Source organism: Emys orbicularis, chromosome 1, assembly GCF_028017835.1.
Source record: "Emys orbicularis isolate rEmyOrb1 chromosome 1, rEmyOrb1.hap1, whole genome shotgun sequence".
In the NCBI taxonomy this organism is placed as follows: domain Eukaryota; kingdom Metazoa; phylum Chordata; order Testudines; family Emydidae; genus Emys; species Emys orbicularis.
In genome coordinates, this window is record NC_088683.1 from 269,142,840 (window position 1) to 269,164,509 (window position 21,670).

General features: G+C 45.8%; 1 protein-coding gene across 1 annotated transcript in view; it reads left to right on the forward strand.

Annotated features, from left to right (window-relative positions):
- Positions 1–14,426: 14,426 nt before the first annotated feature.
- Positions 14,427–21,670, forward strand: part of SLC15A1 (solute carrier family 15 member 1) — a 91,868-nt gene continuing 84,624 nt past the window's right edge. The window contains exons 1-2 of the mRNA XM_065423638.1: positions 14,427–14,430; positions 16,085–16,096. Of these exons, the coding sequence (XP_065279710.1) occupies positions 14,427–14,430; positions 16,085–16,096 (16 nt within the window). The remainder of the gene's footprint in view (positions 14,431–16,084; positions 16,097–21,670) is intronic.

Sequence of the window (21,670 nt, forward strand, 5' to 3'; positions counted from 1 at the left end):
CCTGAAGTGTCTTTCTTGAGACATTTGAATCCAGGCAGTTCCATGTCAAGACCTCTGTTTTTTCCCCATTGAATTCATGTGCTCAATGGAGGACGGGATGGTGATTCTGGATACTAGTGTTAGCGTTGCAGAGCGTATACAAGGTCCGCTCTTCCAGCTTCCAGGCATCCCTTTTGCTCTGTGTCAGCAGTGATAAGAGATTGCAACACAATCTGAGTGCTTTTTGCCCTAAGAATTAATACTTCTTGTTCAGTCTCACTGCCATGCCATGGCTAATGGAAGAAGCTGAGGCTTTGGAATGCCTCTTTTCCTCTCTTATGCTTTCTAGACTTTTTAGATTTTTAGGCGTTTTTTGGTCCAGTTTGGTGGTTGATTCCTATCGCTGTCAGGGGAACAATCACTCTTCCTACATAGTTCTCCCACTTCTGTCTTAGTATTCGAAGAGGGCTTCAAGCTCCTATTTCCCTCACTGTCCAACATGCAATTGTAGAGGAAATGCAGGAAGTCAGCCCTCAGGGAGCCCAGGTCCTCTGAGGGGTTGAGGAGTATACCTGACTCTTAGTCACTGAGGTACCTGAGAAGAGAGTGGAGCTTTCCCCCCTGGAGTTGTTGGGGAATACTTGAATTGATACTGCTGGAATTTTAGAGAAGATTGCCATGCTTGCTGGGTCCCAGGCGTTGCGGAAAACTGACCTGCCCTTGTGGAAGTGTTTGGGTGAGTTTTGCCTGGTGGCGAAGAGTGAAAGCTCCACACATGGCGCCCTTTCCATTGGCAGAGCAATGGTGATGGACTGGGAGCAGTGCTTGCAGAGTTACCTTTCTGTGGCTCCTGAGATGGGCCGTTTCACAGATGGAGAACCTTCTCACATTTACTTGCTCTGTTTGACTGGATCTGCCATGCTGGGGGAGGGAGGAGCAAACCAACTTGGTTTGTGTCCTGTTCCAGGAAAGATCCCTTGGGTTGTATATTTCTGTTTTTAAAACTCAACATTTTTCCACCAGGAAAGAAGAGTGGTAATGAGAGGACTGCTTGCTGCTGTCCTGAATTGACTTTAAAAGCCTTGAATTGAAAAGGAGGGAGAGTTGCGCTTTCAACCTAGTCAGAGGCCCTAAACAGAAGGTTTGGCCATAGACTGTTTGGGGCTGATGAAGTCTCACCACTCATGAGGAAAAGTCTTAGCTTCTTCCAATATCTAATAGCAGAAATGTGCATCCTAGTCCTGTTGGCTTGAGGGAGAAGGCTAGAAAGTGCTATACTGCAATTCACAGTAATGAAAACCTGTTCTGGCTCTTTATTTCTAAAAATTCTGGCCCTTATTTTCTAAAACTTAAAGATGACAAATCTGAAGGGTTTAACATTCTTGCTCTTTATGCACTGCCCACACTTAGGGTGGCATGTAGATACAGGCACTACACATGTAGCTATGTGCCACAGTAAAAGCAGACTGTGTCCACATATCACTGTGGTGTGTAGCTACAGTCAGCAGCAAAAGGCTGTGGCAGGAGGGAGGCAGCGGGGAAAGGCTTCAGCAACAAGCTCTGCCGGAGCCTTTCCCCACTGCCAAAGCCTTTCACTGCAGTGGGGAAAGGCTCTAACAGCAGGGAATCAACAGGACACTATGCTGCTAAAAACAACAGTGTAAATATGGGAGGCACTTCTTCAGCAGGTGGAGAGCAGTGTAGGATATATATACCCTGGTAGTTTAGGAGTATAGGGCACTCTACTCTACTCTAAGCTGGGCCTCACTGTCTGCACTATTTATACCCATGCTAGCTGGGCATGCAGCATCTGTATTCTACATACCGCCATAAGTACAGGCATACCTTTAGACACACAGCTGTAAAAAAATCAGATCTGTGTTCTTGAAGCTGCCAGGCTTCAGTTCATACATTATAAACTCTCTATATCAGGCGCAGTAGAAGTAGTATTTACTACCGGTCTTACTCTGTGGTAAATTAAAAACTAAAAAAGGAAAGTATCACTCAGGTGGAGGGGCTGAAAGCTTTATTCCTTTTATTTGAGGGGCTTGTTCTTCTAACATCATGTGATAGTTTCTAGGTATTAAGGTAATAGACACTTTAGAAATGCATGTAATCAAATTAAATCATGAGAGCCGTGATATTTTCCTTCCTGTTCATCGTCCTTTACTAACTGACTAGCTATATGCCCTGTGCTTAGGTTTGCCAGATGTACCTTTGAGAGGAAGACTGAAATAGCACTTTGGTCTTTACTTCTAAATTCTTTTCTTTGGGAGAAGGTCAGGATTACCAGAACAACCCTGGAAGCAGCATGTAAAGCCTAGGTTTTGAGAATGAAATGCATATATTTAAGCTGAAAGTATCAAAAGCTGATCATTACCAGAGGAATTAATGTCTGGATTGCTAACTGGATGTTCTAGAATCTATTTTTTTACAGCTATTCACATAAGCTGTTTTAAGAAGCATATGGTCTGGGTCTGGTGTCACTGGCTGGGAGTTGGCTCTAAGTGCCTCCAACTCTCCTGATGGAGAAGAGGACCCACTCACATGTTAAAGGGTGGTCAGACATGCTACTTCAAAGGAAAGTTTATAGGTAAGACCATTTTTAATCCAATTGCCCATTATATATAACTTGTATATTAAAATGAGTAGTCCAGAGAGTTTCAAATAACTTTGGGTTAGTTGCTTTATGATATTAAGAGTGGTCTTAAGCGAATATACCATACTAACAGAAATATAAATTCATCCTTGCTGGAGTAGTGCCTGATGGTGTCTGCAGAGTACAAAGCTGGCATCGCACATCTAGCTCCAATGTATCAGAAAATCATCTGCATTGAGTAAGGTGCTTAAAGATTTGGTTTAGAATTTGAATGGAAACTATATCATGCCACTTCTCTCATTCCAAGAATATACGAGTCAGTTTCCATAGCTTATGCTTAATTTTGAAATACAGGTATTGCTCTGTTATGGCTTTCATGAGAGGAAAACACTATTATGGCTGAGATACAGTTTCTGTTCTAATTCCCTTCTTTCACTCTTCCTAGGGGATGATGAGTCAGGTGGTCTGAGGCTGAAGGAGCTTGATTGGAGGATAAGTATATTTGGATTATAGTTTTATTGGGCAATATTTTCAGGTAACATGATTTTGGGTGCCTCATTTTTGGGGCACTTGGGAGTTGAAAATAGTTTGGCTTTTCAGAATGTTCTGTGCATCCACCTTCCAAAAATCAGGGTCCTTTAAGATGTTTTAAGTCAGACATCCAATAAGGCACCCAAAGTCACTTTAGAATATCTTGGCCATGGTCTTGTTTTTAGATCATTATGCAGTTCTATCATTTCAAATTTACATAGCAAATTAAAAAGGATTACTTTCTCAGTATATACTTAAATTTGGCCTTTGTTTATGTGTTTTAAGTATTGCAAAAAATGCTTAGGGAACTGGATAAGTGTCTTTAAAAATTAAATTGGAATAAAATAGAAAAAATAAATGTTCTAAAAAGGAAGTTCTTTATAGCTGAAACTTTCCATACTTGGTACTAGCTTTTAGTTTTCTGATGTTGTAATTGAAATTTTGCTTTTGCATAACTCATCAAAGAAAATGGAGAAAATCTTGACGTTAAAAACTTAATATTTAGTTTGTCTTGTGAAATCTGTCCAGTATTTTTAAATTATGAGGTGTGAAATTTATTTTTTGTTGTTGCATCCAGACTTGATCTTAAAAAAACTCAGCTTTGATCCCATCATCTACTCAAACTATTGTCCCATTTCACTTCTTCCATTCATCTCCAAACTGATGAAGTGCACCAGCTACAACTGTTTGGAGTTCTTCACCTCCAGTTCCATCTTCAATCTGACTTCCACACTTCACCAAACCACTCACACTAAAGCCTCTAATGACCTCTTCTTTGCCAAACATCAGGTCCTCTACCCCATCTGGGGGAAGTGGGGCTCGGGCTTTGAGCCCCCCATTCCAGGGCGGCAAGCTCAGGCTTCGAGCCCCCCATTCCAGGGCGGCAAGCTCAGGCTTCGAGCCCCCCATTCCAGGGCGGCAAGCTCAGGCTTCAGTCCCCACTCCTGGGGTCATATAGTAATTTTTGTTGTCAGAAGGGGGTCGCAGTACAATGCAGTTTGAGAACCGCTGATCTAGTCTGACCTCCTTTATAACACAGCCTGTAGGACTTCTCTGAATGATTTATGCTTGAAGTAGAAGCATATTTTTAGAAAAGCATCCAATCTTGATTTGAAAATGTCCAGTGATGGAGAATTTACCACAACCCCTTGGTAAATTGTTCCAATGGTTAATCATCCTCACTGTTTACAAAAAAAAAATTACCTTACATTTAGTCTGAATTTGTCTAACCTCAACTTCCAACCATTGGATTTTGTTTTGATCCACTCATCCAGTTTTGTTGCTTCTTCCTGGACAATGTCTTCAGAACCTAACCTTTCTTGCCTATCTACCCTGCCAAAACTCTTATCCAAGGCCTGGTCATCTTACAACTTGTCTACCATGATCTCCTCCTCCTCCTCTTCAACACCTGAAATCTCTGATCCCCTCAAGTAAAAATGCTACTGGTAAAATCAGCTTCTGGACTTGTCATTCTGTCACTCCCCTCTTTAAGTTCTTTCACTGGCTTAAGTTCCTCCACTGCATCGTACGCAAATTTCGACTTCTTCTTCGAGTGCTTGCTCATATCGATTCCAATAGGTGTGCGCGCGCTGCGTGCACGATCGTCGGAAGGTTTTTACCCTAGCAACTCTCGGTGGGTCGGCTGAGGCGCCCCCTGTAGTGGCGCCTTTATGGTACCGGATATATGCCCCTGCCAACCCAGCGCTCCCTCAGTTCCTTCTTACCGCCCGTGACAGTCGTTGGAACTGTGGAGAGCGGCATAGCTGACCTCCACATCCCTAGCTTACTCGTTGTATTATAGTTAGTTCTTTAGTGTAGTTTTAGCAGTTTTAGAGTAGTTCTTAGTGAGTTTGTATACATAGTGTATATAGTGTATATAAGTCGAGGAAGCGGGGTTTATCCCGTTCCTCCACCCCGGTACCAGGGCTCATGCCCAAGTCTCCGGGTTTCAAACCTTGCTCGGCCTGTCTCAAGCCAATGCCCATTGGAGACCCCCACAACTCCTGTTTGAAGTGCCTGGGGGAAGCTCATCAACCTGATAAGTGCCGCATTTGCTTTCAAGCCTCGGACAAAAAAGGAGCGGGACTTCCGTCTAAAACAGCTCCTGATGGAAGCGGCACTTAGCCCAGCATCGTGCGCAGACCAGGCACCGTCGGTCCGCAGCGCGCCTCTGGCACCGGAGCAACCCAGCACCAGCAAGGTCCTTCGGCACCGGACGTCTCCAGCACCGGTACAGACGCGGCACCACTCGCTGTCTCCGTGGCCCAAGAAGCAGCACAAACCACCTGCTGCTCCCCCGCAGTTGCAAGCACCACCTGCGGCCTCAGTGGAGCAGCGCTCCGTGCCGGACCACACCATGAAGGCGCCAACTCCAGCGCCATTGAGTCCGGTGCAGATAAGCTCCCCGGTGCACACCGTGGTTGAGCTGGGCCTGCCGTCCACTCCGGAGACCTTCTCCACTGCTTGCGACCTGATCGCTCTGACTGAGCCTGGATCATCTCACCCTCCGGCACCGCCGGTGCGGACTGTCCCATCCATAGGGAAGCCCGCCTTCATGCGACCTCCATCACAGGGCGAAACAGCTCGGCACCGTTCTCGATCCCGGTCCCGCAGATGGTCCCGGTCTCGGCGCCGCTCGCAGTCCCAGCACCGATCTCCATCTCTGCGCCGGTCGTACTCGCGGCACCGCTCCACCTCCCGAAGGTCCCCTTCCTGGTACAATCAGTACCGATCCAACTCCCAGCACCGTTCATCGCGCAGCCAGTCACGGCACCGCCCGCACCGTCGGTCTTCGTCCAGATCCAGATCGGCTTCCCGGCACCGTTATGACCGTCGGTCCCGATCACGGTACCGCTCGGGACCCCAGCACCGGTCCCCAGCTCCCAGGCACGCACCGGTATACCGTGACGGTTCAGCACAAGTGCGTTTGGCACCGCCTTGGCCTTCTCGCCCGAATTCGGCGGCGTCCCAAGCGGTGAGTGGCTACAATGTCCATGGCCAGGACGTGGATGGCGCTAGCCAGGGGCCAGATGAAGGACAGGACCCCGACCAGGGTCCCCCACAATGGTCATTCTGGACCCCTTGGGCATACCACCAAGCCCAAGGTGGGCCCTCAAGCGCTTCTCGCTCGGCTCATTCGGAGCCTAGGATACCTGAGGCAACTGTTAGCCATCTTCCCCCAATAGCTTCAGAGGCGACCGCCCTACCGCTTGAACAGGCTGATGTCCCTACGGACGTGGACCTAGGGCAACCGGACCCTCCTCAACCTGACCTTCCCCAGGACCCACTAGTCCAGGGATTGTCCTCCTCATCCCTCCCTGACGAAGCCGTGGCAGGCACGTCCTCTGGCCCTCCACCTATAGATCTTCGTGCTCACCAGGACCTACTTCGTAGGGTGGCACAGAATATGAACCTGCAGGTGGAGGAGGTAACGGAAGTTGAGGACCCTGTGGTGGACATTTTGTCGGCCAATGCCCCCACGCGGGTAGCTTTACCCTTCATCAAGACCATTCAGGCTAATGCCAATACTATCTGGCAGTCTCCGGCGTCCATCCCTCCCACAGCCAGAGGGGTGGAGAGGAAATACATGGTGCCCTCTAAAGATTGAGTACTTGTATGTGCACTCCCAACCTTGCTCCCTCGTTGTACATTCTGTAAACGAGAGGGAGAGGCATGGCCAACAAGCGCCCGCTCCTAAGTCCAAGGACGCTAGGCGCCTGGATCTGTTCGGGTGTAAGATTTATTCAACTGGTGGCCTACAGCTCAGGGTAGCTATCCAGCAGGCCCTCCTGAGTCGTTATAACTATAACACCTGGAACTCGATGGGGAAATTCAAGGAGTTGGTTCCCCAGGAGTCCAGGGAAGAGTTTGGGGGCTTGCTCGAAGAGGGCAAGAAGGTGGCAAGGACGTCCCTGCAGGCGTCTTTAGACTCAGCTGACTCGGCAGCTAGAACTCTAGCATCGGGAGTAGCTATGCGCCGCATTTCATGGCTGCAAGTGTCCGGCCTTCCACCGGAACTGCAGCAGACTATACAGGACCTGCCCTTTGAAGGCCAAGGGCTCTTTTCAGATAAAACTGATCCCAGACTGCAAAGTCTGAAGGATAACTGGGTCACCATGCGCTCATTGGGCATGCATAGCCCAGTGACGCAACGCAGGCCCTTCCAGCCCCAGCCACAGCGCACTTACCCTAACCCTCGACCACGGCAAGACTTCTCTCGAAGGCGTGGTCGTGGCAATAGGAGGCGACAATCTGGTCCGCAAGCAGGCCAGAATCAGGGCCCCCCTAGACCATCAGCGGGGCCCAGAAAAAACTTTTGAAGCTGCGCTCGAGGACGGAGCACCGCTCTCCTCCCAGGATCCTTCCCTACCTTTCTCCAACCGCCTCTCCTGTTTCCTCCCTGCGTGGTCCCGCATAACGTCAGATCGCTGGGTCCTACGCACGGTAGAAACTGGATACCATCTTCAGTTTATTTCGCCTTCCGCTTCCCACCCACCCTCCCCGTCCCTCTTCAGGGACCCTTCTCACGAGCAACTCCTCTTACAGGAGGTACAAGCGCTCCTGTCTATTGGAGCGGTGGAAGAGGTACCAAGGGACTTGAGGGGCAGGGGTTTTTACTCCTGCTACTTCCTAATTCCCAAGGCAAAGGGAGGACTCCGACCCATCCTAGACCTACGCGGACTCAACAAATTCATGGTAAAGTTGAAGTTCCGCATGGTTACCCTGGGAACCATTATCCCTTCCCTGGATCCTGGAGACTGGTACGCTGCCCTCGACATGAAGGACTTGTACTTCCACATAGCGATTTACCCACTGCACAGGCGGTTCCTTCGCTTTGTGGTCAGACAGCAGCACTTCCAATTTACGGTCCTCCCCTTCGGCCTGTCCACAGCGCCAAGGGTCTTCACAAAATGTATGGCTGTCATAGCGGCCTGGCTCTGCAGACATCACATCCAAGTGTTTCCGTACCTTGACGACTGGCTCATTCAGGGTCGGTCCGAGCTACAGGTATGGTCTCATGTTCGGTTTGTCATGACCTGCTTCAGGCAACTGGCCCTGCTTCTCAACGCCGAAAAGTCCACTTTAGAGCCAACCCAAAGAATAGACTTCATTGGGGCAGTCCTGGACTCGAATCTCGCCAGGGCGTGCCTACCGCAGGCCCGCTTCCAGTCCAGGATGACCATTATCCACGGCCTCCAAAGCTTCCCGACCTCGACAGCTTGCACATGCCTCGGTCTTCTGGGCCACATGGCCTCATGCACCTTCGTGACCAGACATGCCAGACTACGCCTCCGCCCGCTTCAGACCTGGCTCTCGTCAGTGTACCATCCAGGCCGGGACAGTTTGGACACAGTACTCACGGTACCGACGGATGTCTTGTCCTCTCTGGGTTGGTGGCTAAACCCCAGCCTTGTTTGCGGGGGGATGCCATTCCATGCCCCACAGCCCTCTCTAGTCCTCACCACAGACGCGTCATCTCTGGGCTGGGGCGCTCACCTCGCGGACCTTCGCACACAAGGCCTTTGGTCCGCGCAAGAAATAACCCTGCACATCAACGTCAGGGAACTGAGAGCAGTACGCCTGGCGTGTCAGGTGTTCCGCGAACACCTGCAGGGCCGTTGTGTCACGATCTTCACAGACAACACAACGGCCATGTTTTACATCAACAAGCAGGGCAGAGCACGGTCGTCCCTCCTCTGTCAGGAAGCCATACACCTCTGGGAATTTTGCATAGCCCACTCAATCGACCTGGTGGCATCTTTTCTCCCAGGAGTCCAGAACACCTTGGCAGATCACCTCAGCAGGTCCTTCCTGGCCCACGAGTGGTCGATACGTCCGGACATTATTCATTCTGTTTTCTGGAGGTGGGGATTTCCCCACATAGACCTTTTCGCCTCTCGCAATAATCGGACGTTCCCCGAGTTCCCTGTCAGACGCCTTCCTGATGCCGTGGAAAGACCACCTGCTCTATGCCTTTCCTCTGTTTCCATTGGTCCACAAGGTCCTCCTCAAGTTACGCAGAGACAAGGCCCGCTTAATCTTGATCGCTCCAGCGTGGCCCAGACAACACTGGTACACCACACTCCTCGATCTGTCAGTGACGAGACCAATCACTCTACCATTGTGGCCAGACCTGATCACTCAAGAACACGGCAGGCTATGTCATCCGGACCTGCAGTCCCTCCACCTGTCTGCTTGGATGCTGTATGGCTGACTCAATCCGAGCTGCCTTGCTCCACTTCGGTGCAGCAGGTGCTCTTGGGGAGCAGAAAGCCCTCACTAGGTACACATACCTGGCCAAATGGAAGCGCTTCTCCTGCTGGCATGCCCTAAACAAGACTGTCCCTATTGGTGTGCCAGTACCTACCATTCTAAACTATCTCTGGTCCTTGAAACAGCAAGGCCTAGCTGTCTCATCTATCAGAGTCCACCTACCAGCGATCTCTGCCTTCCACCTGGGCAAGAACAGACGCTCAGTCTTCTCCAGTCCCATGGTCAGCAGGTTCCTCAAGGGTCTAGAATGTCTGTACCCACAAATTCGTCAGCCGGCCCCTACGTGGGATCTCAATCTAGTCCTATCTAGACTCATCGGTGCCCCCTTCGAGCCGATGGCCACCTGCTCGCTTCTGTACCTATCCTGGAAAACAGCTTTCCTCATTGCTATCACATCGGCGAGACGAGTCTCAGAACTTAGGGCCCTCACATCGGACCCACCGTATACGGTGTTCCATAAGGACAAGGTACAGCTGCGACCACACCCCGCCTTCCTCCCTAAGGTGGTGTCTGCCTTCCATGTCAACCAAGACATCTTCCTCCCGGTCTTCTTCCCGAAGCCGCCCGCTTTGCGTAGGGAACAACAGCTCATAGACTCATAAACTTTAAGGTCGGAAGGGACCATTATGATCATCTAGTCTGACCTCCCGCATGATGCAGGCCACAAAAGCTGACCCACCCACTCCTGGAATAATTCTCTCCCTTGACTCAGCTGTTGAAGTCCCCAAATCATGATTTACAGACTTCAAGTCGCAGAGAATCCTCCAGCAAGCGACCCCTGCCCCATGCTGCGGAGGAAGGCGAAAAACCTCCAGGGCCTCTGCCAATCTACCCTGGAGGAAAATTCCTTCCCGACCCCAAATATGGCGATCAGCAGAACCCTGAGCATGCGGGCAAGATTCTCCAGCCAGACCCACATTGACCATTGATACTAATTACCAGCGATGGCACGTTATTGACCTATTGACTAAAATCACGTTATCACAGCTACATTCCCTAGACGTTCTCAGGGCTCTTGCCTTTTACATCGAGCGAACGAAACCATTCAGAAAGACGTCCCAACTGTTCGTGGCGGTGGCAGACCGGATAAAAGGCCTTCCGGTCTCTTCGCAGCGAATCTCGTCTTGGATTACATCATGCATCCGGGCATGTTACGACTTGGCTAGTGTCCCAGCTCCACGACTCACTGCCCATTCCAATCGGGCTCAAGCTTCGTCCTCTGCCTTTCTGGCTCATGTGCCCATACAGGAAATCTGTAGGGCAGTGACTTGGTCATCCGTGCACACTTTCGCTTCCCACTATGTCATAATGCAGCAGTACAGGGATGATGCGGCATTTGGTTCAGCGGTCCTTCACTCCGCGACATCTAACTCCAACCCCACCGCCTAGGTAAGGCTTGTGAGTCACTTATTGGAATCGATATGAGCAAGCACTCGAAGAAGAAAAGACGGTTACTCACCTTTGTAACTGTTGTTCTTCGAGATGTGTTGCTCATATCCATTCCAAACCCGCCCTCCTTCCCCACTGTCGGAGTAGCCGGAAAGAAGGAACTGAGGGGGCGCTGGGTTGGCAGGGGCATATATCCGGCGCCATAAGGGCGCCACTCCAGGGGGCGCCTCAGCCGACCCACCGAGAGTTGCTAGGGTAAAAATCTTCCGACGATCGTGCACGCAGCGCGCGCACACATATTGGAATGGATATGAGCAACACATCTCGAAGAACAACAGTTACAAAGGTGAGTAACCGTCTTTTCTTACTTTCAAAGCCCTTCCCGTTTTAACACCATCTTACTTTTAACTCTAGGGCTATGGGAAGGTCTCCTCATGCTTTCATTCTGTGGATGATGCCAGCCTTGAGTGCTCAGTTCTCATCTTTACCAACAACCATGTTCACACTTTCTCCCATACTGCCTGTTATAAGAGGGAAACGCTCCCAGTGTTTCTTGTGTAATGTATACAGTAAACTGCAATCTGGTAACAATTAGACAGGTGGTGAGATGTGATTACTGCTCCAAACCAGATTATGCATATCCTGGTTTTTAGTTTGCTTTTTTACCCATTTTCCCCCAGCTTGCTTATTTGTCTCATCTATTGTAATACCTTATCTTTTATATTGTAAGTTCTTTGGGGTAAGGACTGTCATTTACCTATATGTTACCTATATGCCTAGCAGAATGGGATCCCTGATGGGCTAGTTTAATTACACATAAGACACTACATTAGAAGAATGTTACTAAGGTTGCAAAGTCAAGCACTCCGAGGTTAGAAAATGCCAGAAATAATCTTGCCTGTGTAACCTTAATTCAGCCCCCTTGTACATATGCATATGATACAGTTTTTAATTTCATGATCACATGCTGCTGTTTCCACAAGATTCCTGCCTCATTCAGTTCACAGAATTGACAGTGCTCATTTAATGAGAAACTATTCCAGTGGTTCTCAAATTTTTGTACTGGTGACCCCTTTCACATAGCAATCCTCTGCGTGCGACCCCCCCCCCTATAAATTAAAACACTTTTTTATATATTTAACACCATTATAAGTGCTGGAGGCAAAGCAGGGTTTGGAGTTGAGGCTGACAGCTTGCAACCCCCCATGTAATAACTTCGTGACCCCCTGAGGGGTCCCGACCCCCAGTTTGAGAACCCCTGAACTATTCGATATTCTTTCGCCATACTGTTCAATGTGTGTATCTGAGTGCTTCACAAACATTAATGAATTTATTTTCACAACACTCCTGTGGAAGGAGAGGGTGGTATTCTTTCTATTTCACAGATGGAGCACTGAGGCACAGAGAGAATAAGGTCAAATTGTCTGTATTGTCTAATTTTGGAAGCCCAATTTGAGACACCGAGGACCTAATTTTTCAGAGTACTTAGCACTGTATAGTACTTAATGTAGTCAAACACAGCTCCCATTGAGTTCCTAACTTTTGAGTGTTCAACTTTATAACCTTAATGTTCTTTTAACATGGGTTTTTTGTGTGTAATCTCCTAGGTTTTTAAAAATCAAACAGAAAAAACAGAAATTCCATCATGTGGCATCATATTGACATGGTTCATCAGCAGGGTTGGAACCTTTAGATCCACCACACAGTCTTCTGTCACTGAGTTAATAGAGTAACTGATAGCAGTAATAGGTGGTTATCCTCTGTGAAGATCAGCACTGAAGGAGGATGGGACACTTGCCAGTGTGTTTCACAGATATTTGCTGACAGAAGAAGAATGGTGGGAGTGTTCTCTAGTGGGCACAGACTCTTCTGCCCAATCTCCCCAAGCCTGACCCCTTGTGCCCCATCCCCTCCAACCTGTGCCTGTCCCAGTCTTTTCCCTACCCCACCACTGGCTGCTCATCTCAATCCCATTCTCACCCAGTTTGTCCAGTCTCCGCTCCTCAGGCGCTAGTCCCATTCTCCTTAACCAGTACATCCCACCCTCACTGCTCCTCACTCCCAGTCCCACTCTTCTCTACTCCCAGCCAGTCTCAGTCTTCCCCACACCCCATCCCCTGACTCTTTGTCCCCAGTCTCCTTGCCCAGACAGTCCCAGTTCCCACCTTCACTCTTCAATCTGTCACCACCACCCCCCATGTTCCCCAGCCCACTGGCTCCCAGTCCCAGTCTCCCTCCCCAGGCTTCTCATCCAGTCTCAATGTCCTGGACTCCCCATTTCCTTGTCACAATCTCCTTGCCTACCTAGTCCCAGTTCAACCCCCACACCTCCACTCCTTGTCAGAACTGTCTCCCCTCCCTCGACCTCTTCCCCACCCACCCCATTCATTCCCGGTCTCCCCACCTGATTCCTCAGTCTCAGTTCCTCACACACACACACACCTGCTGTCTCCCCGTCTTCCCCTACATTTCCCTCCCCAGCGCCCAGACCTAGTCTCCTGGCCTAGCCAGTCCCAGTCTTTGCTCCCCAGGCTCCTTGTCCCAATCTACTCCCCTGGGCCTCCTCTGCAATGTCCTAGGTCCAGCTTGAGTCCCCTTTGCATTTGAATCTGGTGGCTTCCTTCTCCAGGCTGTTTGAGTGCCAGCAGAGAGGTTATTCACAGCCCTGGGGGGGGCAAGGCTCCCACTCTTAGTTCTGGTGGTGGGATCCACCCCAGCCAGGAGCAGCCAGGGGTAGCCATGACAGGGGAAGTCCCCTGTAGCCTGGGCTGGAGTATGCCTAGTCACTCTGTGGGGATGGCGCTTGTGCTGTCTGGTTACATGCCGGAGCTGTGAGGGGATGGTGCATACAGAGTCTGGTCACACATAGGAGTTGCAAGAGGCTTGAGCATGGTCATTGAGGACATAAAACTTCAAAGATTTTAGCAGTTACTCTACTGAGCCTGTGCAAACTGTGATTTTTTTTTCAAAGGTTTATAACGTGGTCAGATTTGGGCACATTATCATGGGGACAGCAAAAGCTACATCCTTGACCCAAAAGGCCACACCTTACCAAATTTGAAGTCCCTCCTCCAAAGCTTGGGGGCACTAGAGGTTTCTAAAGACAAGTTCATCAGAGTTTTTTTTAACACTGAAAAGCATTGTTTTCCCTAGTCTCAATCTCAGAAATGGCTGGATTGTTGTGGCTGACATTTAAAAAAAGAATAATCAGCCTGAGGCAGACACCCAGCATGGAAAATTTCAGCCTCAATGGTTAAAGTTTGGCAAAGTTTATAAACACGTAAAAACAGAGTCTTATAATGGGAAGTGTCAGCAACCTTAATAATAGGCGGTGCTACCAGCCCTGCCTGTAATAATAATCATAGCAACAACTGGACAGCACACCCCTTCTAGTTTTGCATATGACCTGGAACCAAAATTGTAGAAGTGGGTTGGGTTCCAAGGATTTAAATCCAGACACCCTCCCACCCATCCCCCCAGCCCCGAAATTCAAAAGTATTTTCAGAAAAGGCTCTAATAGAAATTTAAACTTCTGGAATTTCCTGAATTTTGTGGGCTTGATTTCCCAATTTTAATGCTGCAGTAACATGATTTTGTTTCATGTGTAACAACTAAGACATCGTCTAAGAAAATGTGATGTCAGAGAAAAAGAACTATGGGTAAGTAAATTATTTCATTTTATCATGTCTACCAGATTTGCTTAACTGCTGAAAGTAGGTATGTGAGAAATAGTGAAGCACACAATTTAAGCAGGCTTCTTTAGCAGCAGTCATGATTGGAATATGTGTTCATCTCTTAACTATGTCTCCAGATCTCTCTTTGTTGACAGTTTCATTGACACACTTAGGAAAGGAACACACCCTTTTGTGTTTGTTTCATATTTAGACATGCTTAGATTATATTGATGTTGGGTGTTACCTCTTGATTACATTCTGACATCTTCAGTTTCTCTGCCCTTGGTTGGATGCTTATTTTATACATGATAGAGTGTAGGTTTCTTCATTCAATAAAGTAAGGCACTGAAAAAGAATATATTAGTTGCCAGTTTCTCAGTGTCCTCTACCCACACTGAAGCTCTCTCCCAACAAAAATGGGCTCCTCCCCATCCTTATCCTTCTTTCAGGTCACTTCCTTCTCTCCCAAGCCCCATCCATTGAGTGCTGCTGGTTCTCCATACTTAAACCTGCCCCAATTTTCATCTGCCTTTCAGACATTTCTGCCAATCCATTTCTTCCCCCCCTCCCCCCAGCTAGAGCTGAAAACCATTAGCAGGTCCTTTGAGGAGCGTAGGTTGCCAGACAGCGGGGTTTGCATAAACTGGCATAAGGGCAATTTTTCCTGCAGCCAAGAGTCCCAACCTCTGCCCTATATTTCTATTTCAGGAAATCATAAGGAATATCCTACACTAATACCGCCAACCCGCCCTTGCAAAACAGCTATTTCCCTGGTGTTATCCACCTAGGAATTAGCCAATTTTCAAACGGTTATGTGTAATGTTCTCTCACACAACACAGGTTTATTTTATGGAGTCTTGATTAATATCTAAAAAAATTACCACATTTTTGGAAACACAAACAAAAAACATGCTTATTTTCAGAAACCTTAAAAAATAACACCAAGGAATACAAGTTTTTCTGTGACGTGTTGGAGTCACTTCACTTCTAACTTTGAAATGAAGTTTTACGGTTGCAGGTACTAGTAACAGACAGACCCCACTGTACTGAAAATAGCTGTCCACTTAATTTTTCTCAGACAAGTCACAGTTTTTTTAATCTGGCTATTCATCACTTTTGCTTGAATGGGTCCTAGACTTGGTACCATTTTGTTATGATTTACTATCAGTTAATCTCAACATCTTCATAGGCCAATAATTTACCATAAGGCAAACAGTTTTTCTAACCTGGTCACACTTGTCTGATCCAGAGGTAGCACTGATATTTCTAGGCTGATCCAGTTCTATTCCCGTTACAAGAGAACAGCTTGCAAGAAGTATGTTTATTTACAGCACCTTTTGTCCCAGAAGTCTCAACAGGAACTATACATTAACACTCCTACGCTGTAAGGTCTATAGGGCGGGGACAGTGCTTTGTGTTGATAGCACATGGTACTCTGTGGGTGCTCTCTCAGTACAAATAAATGATAATTATTACAGTATGTATTTTTTCCAGGTAATGAACTCCATGAATTGAATAGATCTTCAGATAGGTTGCATAGATTAGGATGGCAGTGGCTCAGAAAGAGGTGCAAAGCAGATCTTTAATGTTTATAGATTGCTCATCAAATATATTCTTTTTTTAATTGCTTGTTTTACAGGAATAGTTACAGGTAAGTACATAGGTAAGAGGAAAATAACACACTTGTGTAGTATTCTACACAGATAAGAATACAAGTATTTTTTAGCCACAGGCCAATGCTCCAAACATCTGCCTGTCTACCTCACCTGAATTGTGATCCGTTCTAAGTTCTGTGTTTCTTGTATTTTATTTGGCCATATTGTATAGTAATTGCTTGATTTTTCTCCTTATGCATCAGTGTTGTGATGATTTTCTCTGCTATTATTCTTCCTTAAAAATACCATTTGAATAAGAACACAAGAAAGGCCATACTGGATCAGATCAATGGTCCATCCAGCCCAGTATCCTGTCTCCCAACACTGGCCAATGTCAGGTTCTTCAGAGGGAATGAACAGAACAGGTAATCACCAACTGATCCATCCCCTGTCTCACATTCCCAGCTTCTGGCAAACAGACACTAGGGACACTTCAAAGCATGGTTTTGATTCCGGCCCATCCTGGCTAATAGCCATTGATGGACCTATCCTCCATGAACTTATCTAGTTCTTTTCTGAACCCTGTTATAGTCTTGGCCTTCACAACATTCTCTGGCAAAGAGTTCTACAGGTTGACTGACCATTGTGTGAAGAAATACTTCATTTTGTTTGTTTTAAACCTGCTACCTATTAATTTAATTTGGTGAGCCCTAGTTCTTGTGTTATGAGAAGGGGTAAATAATATTCATTTACTTTCTCCACACCAGTCATGATTTTATAGACCTCTATTGTATGCCCCCTTAGTCGTCTCTTTTCCAAGCTGAGAAGTCCCAGTCTTATTAATCTCTTCCCATATGGCAGCCGTTCCATACCCCTAATCATTTTTGTTGCCCTTTTCTGTACCTTTTCCAATTCCAATACATCTTTTTTGAGATGTGGCAACCACATTTGCATGAGGTATTCAAGCTGTGGGTGTACCATGGATTTATATGTAGGCAATATGATATTTTCTGTCTTATCTATCTCTTTCCTAATGATTCCCAGCATTCTGTTCTATTTTTTGACTGTCACTGCACATTGAGAACTATCTACAGTGACTCCAAGATCTCTTTCTTGAATGGTAACAGCTAATTTAGACCCCATTATTTTATATGTACAGTTGGGAATTTCATCTGCCATTTTCTTGCCAAGTCACCCCGTTTTGTGAGATACCTTTGTAACTCTTCGCAGTCTGTTTTGGACTTAACTAACTTGAGTAGTTTTGTATCCTCTGCAGATTTTGCCACCTCACTGTTCACCCCTTTTCCAGATAATTTATGAATATGTTGAACTGCACTCCCAGTACAGACTCCTGGGGGACATTACTATTTACCTCTCTCCATTCGGAAAACTGACCATTTATTCCCACCCTTTGTTTCCTATGTTTTAATCCGTTACTGATCCATGAAAGGACCTTCCCTCTTATCCCATGACAGCTTACTTTGCTTAAGAGCCTTTGCTGAGGGACCTTGTTAAAAGCTTTCTGAAAATCTAAATACACTTTATCAATTGGATCATCTTTGTCCATCTGCTTGTTGACCCCCTTAAAGAATTCTATTAGATTGATGAGGCATGATTTCCCTTTATAAAAAGCATGTTGACTCTTCCCCAACAAATTGTGTTCATCTATGTGTCTGATAATTCTGTTCTTTAATATAGTTTTAACCAATTTGCCTGGTACTGAAGTTAGGCTTACTGGCTCATAATTACCATGATAGCCTCTGGAGCCTTTTTAAAAATTGGCATCACATTAGCTATCCTCCTGTCATTTGGTACAGAAGCTGATTTAAATGATAGGTTACATATCACAGTTAGTAGTTCTGCAATTTCACATTTGAGTTCCTTCAGAACTCTTGAGTGAATGCCATCTGGTCCTGGTGACTTATTACTGTTTAGTTTATCAGTTTATTCCAAAATCTCCTGTAATGATACCTTAGTCTGGGATAGTTGCTCAGATTTGTCACCTAAAAAGAATGGCTCAGGTTTGGGAATCTCCCTCACATCCTCAGCCATGACGACCGATGCAAATAATTCATTTAGTTTCTCCAAAGTGGCCGTATCTTCCTTGAGTGCTCCTTTAGTATCTCAGTCGTCCAGTAGCCCCACTTTTCCCACATACTTATCTAGCATGATTATCAAGGTATAGAGGAGGCATGTGATTGGTTTCCATTGGTGTGTTCTCTATGATTATGAGTTGATTATGTGCATTTTTTAGGATATCTGCCAAGAAGTTCTCTTTTCTTGTACCCTAAAATTTTGCTTCTGGGGTTTTTTTGGGGTGTGTGTGGGGTGGGGTTGTTTTTTGTTTTTCCTCCTCATAGGTGCTATATCTTGAGTATTTCACTGCTACAGAGTTGCATAGAGAATAGCAATTTGTCCTTTCTGTTTTTGTACAATTGATTTTCAGACCAGACATCATGGGCTGTTGTAAGTCTGGTCAGTCTGTCCTGATATGGGGATAGCATGGTGTTACAGGCAGAGGTAACCCTACTTTTGAAAGTAGAATTTGTTGAGTAAATTGCCTGATAATTTCAAGTGGAAAATATGAAATAATTAATCTAGATGAGTCTGTCTTTCTGACTCATCTAGACTAGTTGTTATTTTGTTGGAAAAGCCTGAAGCAAAGTATAGGAAATCAGAAATGTTTATTTGATGGAACAGTAGTTTTGGTGTCCATTTTCTTTTTCTGTCTGTGTTTCCAAGTATGTGAGATTTGTCCTGTATATTAGTCTGGATTTATATTCTATTGTGTGTGGTATTTATAGAGTATTTATTTCAGTTGTGTTGTTGAAGGCCAGCTTAAATGTGTTTTGTGGATAGTATTCATGTTTAAACTACTAAGTACGGCTGTAGGACATCTGGTGAAGTTTGGGAGGGCTAGTCCCCCTGCGTCTTTCATATACTGCAGAACCTTGATTCTGCTCTTTTTTCTTCTTCAAATGAACTGAAGAAGTTAATATATTAATTTAATTAAGTTAATATGCTGGGTTTATCTTGGATATGGAATAGAAAAGGAACAGGAATCTTGGTATGGTATTGATTTTAATGGTTTTTACTCTACCTGCTCAGGCTAGTTATAGAACTGACCATTTTAAAAAAATTGTTAAAATAATTGAGGTGTCGTTGTTGTTTTTTTTCATCCAGGGACATTATATTGTGTATACTATTGTTCAGCAATCAGAAGTCCTTCCTACTCATGATCTACATTCCTGAGGATGAGTGTCATCTTATCATTGGTTTCTGTCTTGGATTTTTTTTTACTTTTTAGCCAGAAATCGCACTGAATTCCTATGTTAGGGTAAAAGTAAGCATGTTTTTAGTTTTGTGATGTTTAATACAATGTCCTCTTTAGGAAGAGTTTTATTCATTTTTCCCCTCTGTTATTGTGACTTCTAAATATTAATTACTTTTTATCATAAGAACTAGAGTTTTGATTGTGTCTGTAAAGTGTATTTTAAGGATCAGGGACACCCTTTCTCAAGTTCTTTGTGGTCCTGAAAAGTTGTTTAATTGAAACCACTTCCCTGAACATAAAGGAAAGAGACTAATGGAGGACTTTAATACATTTGATGAATTAATCTTTTCATCCCACATATTAAAGCACTGCAAACAGATGTGTCCATTTCACCTTGAAAGTCTTTATTAGCGATAGGGCAAGAGGGACATCTACAGAGTTTGTGGTGCAGGTGAATATATTCAGAACACTTCCTAGGTTATATGAATCTTGTTTTACAGGTGTAGTATAGTTAGAAGATTTGCAATTACCTTCATGAGTCTTCTACAATCTGACTTAAAGGAAAGAGATCTTTGTGTGTGTGACGGGGTGTATCAACCCCGCACTGGCGAAGCAAGGGTTAAAAACTAGTTCGTGACCCAAGAGGCCTCGCCCCTCCGGGGCATGCTCCAAGTGGAGGGAGCATTCAAAAGGGAGCAGATCAGCTCAGTCTGGGCTGACTAAGGAGAATGGTTGTGTGCAGGATCCTCTTGCCAGGAAGCCATTGGAACTCCAAGCCACCATAGTTGAGCCTCCTAGCTTGTCCAACTCCAGAGACGATGCCAGAGGGACTCGGGCAAGGATAGGAAGCATCCAAGGGAACGCACTTAGAGGTATTGGGACTTAAACCCCTGTTAAGGTACCTTATGTTGAAGGGCCCTGGGTCAGAACCCAGTGGAGTAGGGCAGCCCCGCATTCCCCTCCCCTCCCCACACTCACCGCTACGTGACACTACCCCGATATTGTTGCTAGGCAAAGTGGCCCCGTGGACTCTCACTGCTAGGCAACACTACCTATGCTATAGCTGCTTGGTGAGGCGGTCTTTGAACTCTCGCCAGTAGGCATTACACCCCAGAGTATTGCCATTAGGCAATACTGCCAGCCCGGGGCACCTAGCCGACTCCCGACAATGAAACACAATTTTTAAGTCCCTGCCATCTCCTGATTATATCATAATAGTTGGTGTTGGTCAGCCTAGGAGAGAATCATAGACTCTAAGGCCAGAAGAGACTGTCATGATCATCTGACCTCCTGCACATCACAGGCCACAGAACCTCCCCCACCCACTCTGTAATAGACCCATCACCTCTGGCTGAGTTACTGAAGTCCTCAAGTTTTGATTTAAAGACTTTAAATTACAGACAATCCACCATTTACTGTATTTCAAACTAGGACCTGACCTGTGACCCACGTTGCAGAGGAAGGCAAAAATAAATAAATGTCAGGGTCGCTTCCCCACATAGTGACTCATCTCCAACCATTGGAAATATTTGCTAATAGCAGTCGCAGATGGGGCGTATGCTATTGTAAGCAGTCATATCAGACCATCCCCTCCATAAACTTATCAAGCTCAGTCATGAAACAGGTTTGTTTTTTTTGCCCTCACTGCTCCCCTTGGAAGGCTGTTCCAGAGTTGTCCTGAAATTAGTATTTGTATTGTATAAATCTGCCCTATAACAGATTTTATGACCTCTCCGTTTCCAGTATTTTATAAAAGCTATTGCTTGATGTTAGTAAGATCAGTCAATTTGGCTGTTGCAGGAAATTTCAGACAGTTCCTCCTGCTCACTGGAAAAGTTTTGATAGTAGTGAAGAGAGAGTTATTTATTCTGCTTTTGCTGATTATTTTATTCTATTTTGGATAGAAAAATCTGGGGGTTGTTCTGAAGGACTGTACTTAGCCTCAGGACTCAGCCTCAGTGCTTAGCAGTCTACTTGCTTTATTCCAATGTTCATAATAGTTTGTGTTTGTATATCTGTTCTACTGTCAGTCTAATTTTTTGTTTAATTTGTTGTTAAATACTTTTCAGTTCTAAAGATTTGAGTTCTCCTCCTGAGTGAGTCTTTTGTATTGTCTGAGTGTGCAGTTGTGACATTGAGGGGTTGCACTTTCTTTTCTTTTTTTTTTTCTTTTTTTGATGGGAACATATAAGAAACTTTGGAAATATTAACCTCTTATCCACTTTTCTTCCTCCTCCTAATATGTAACTACTCTATTTTGGTCACTTTTCTCAACTTTTCAAAAATAACATGAAAACATTGGGCTTCTTTTTTTGAATCACTGTCTCTAATGATCATTCTTGCTTTCTCTCTTATT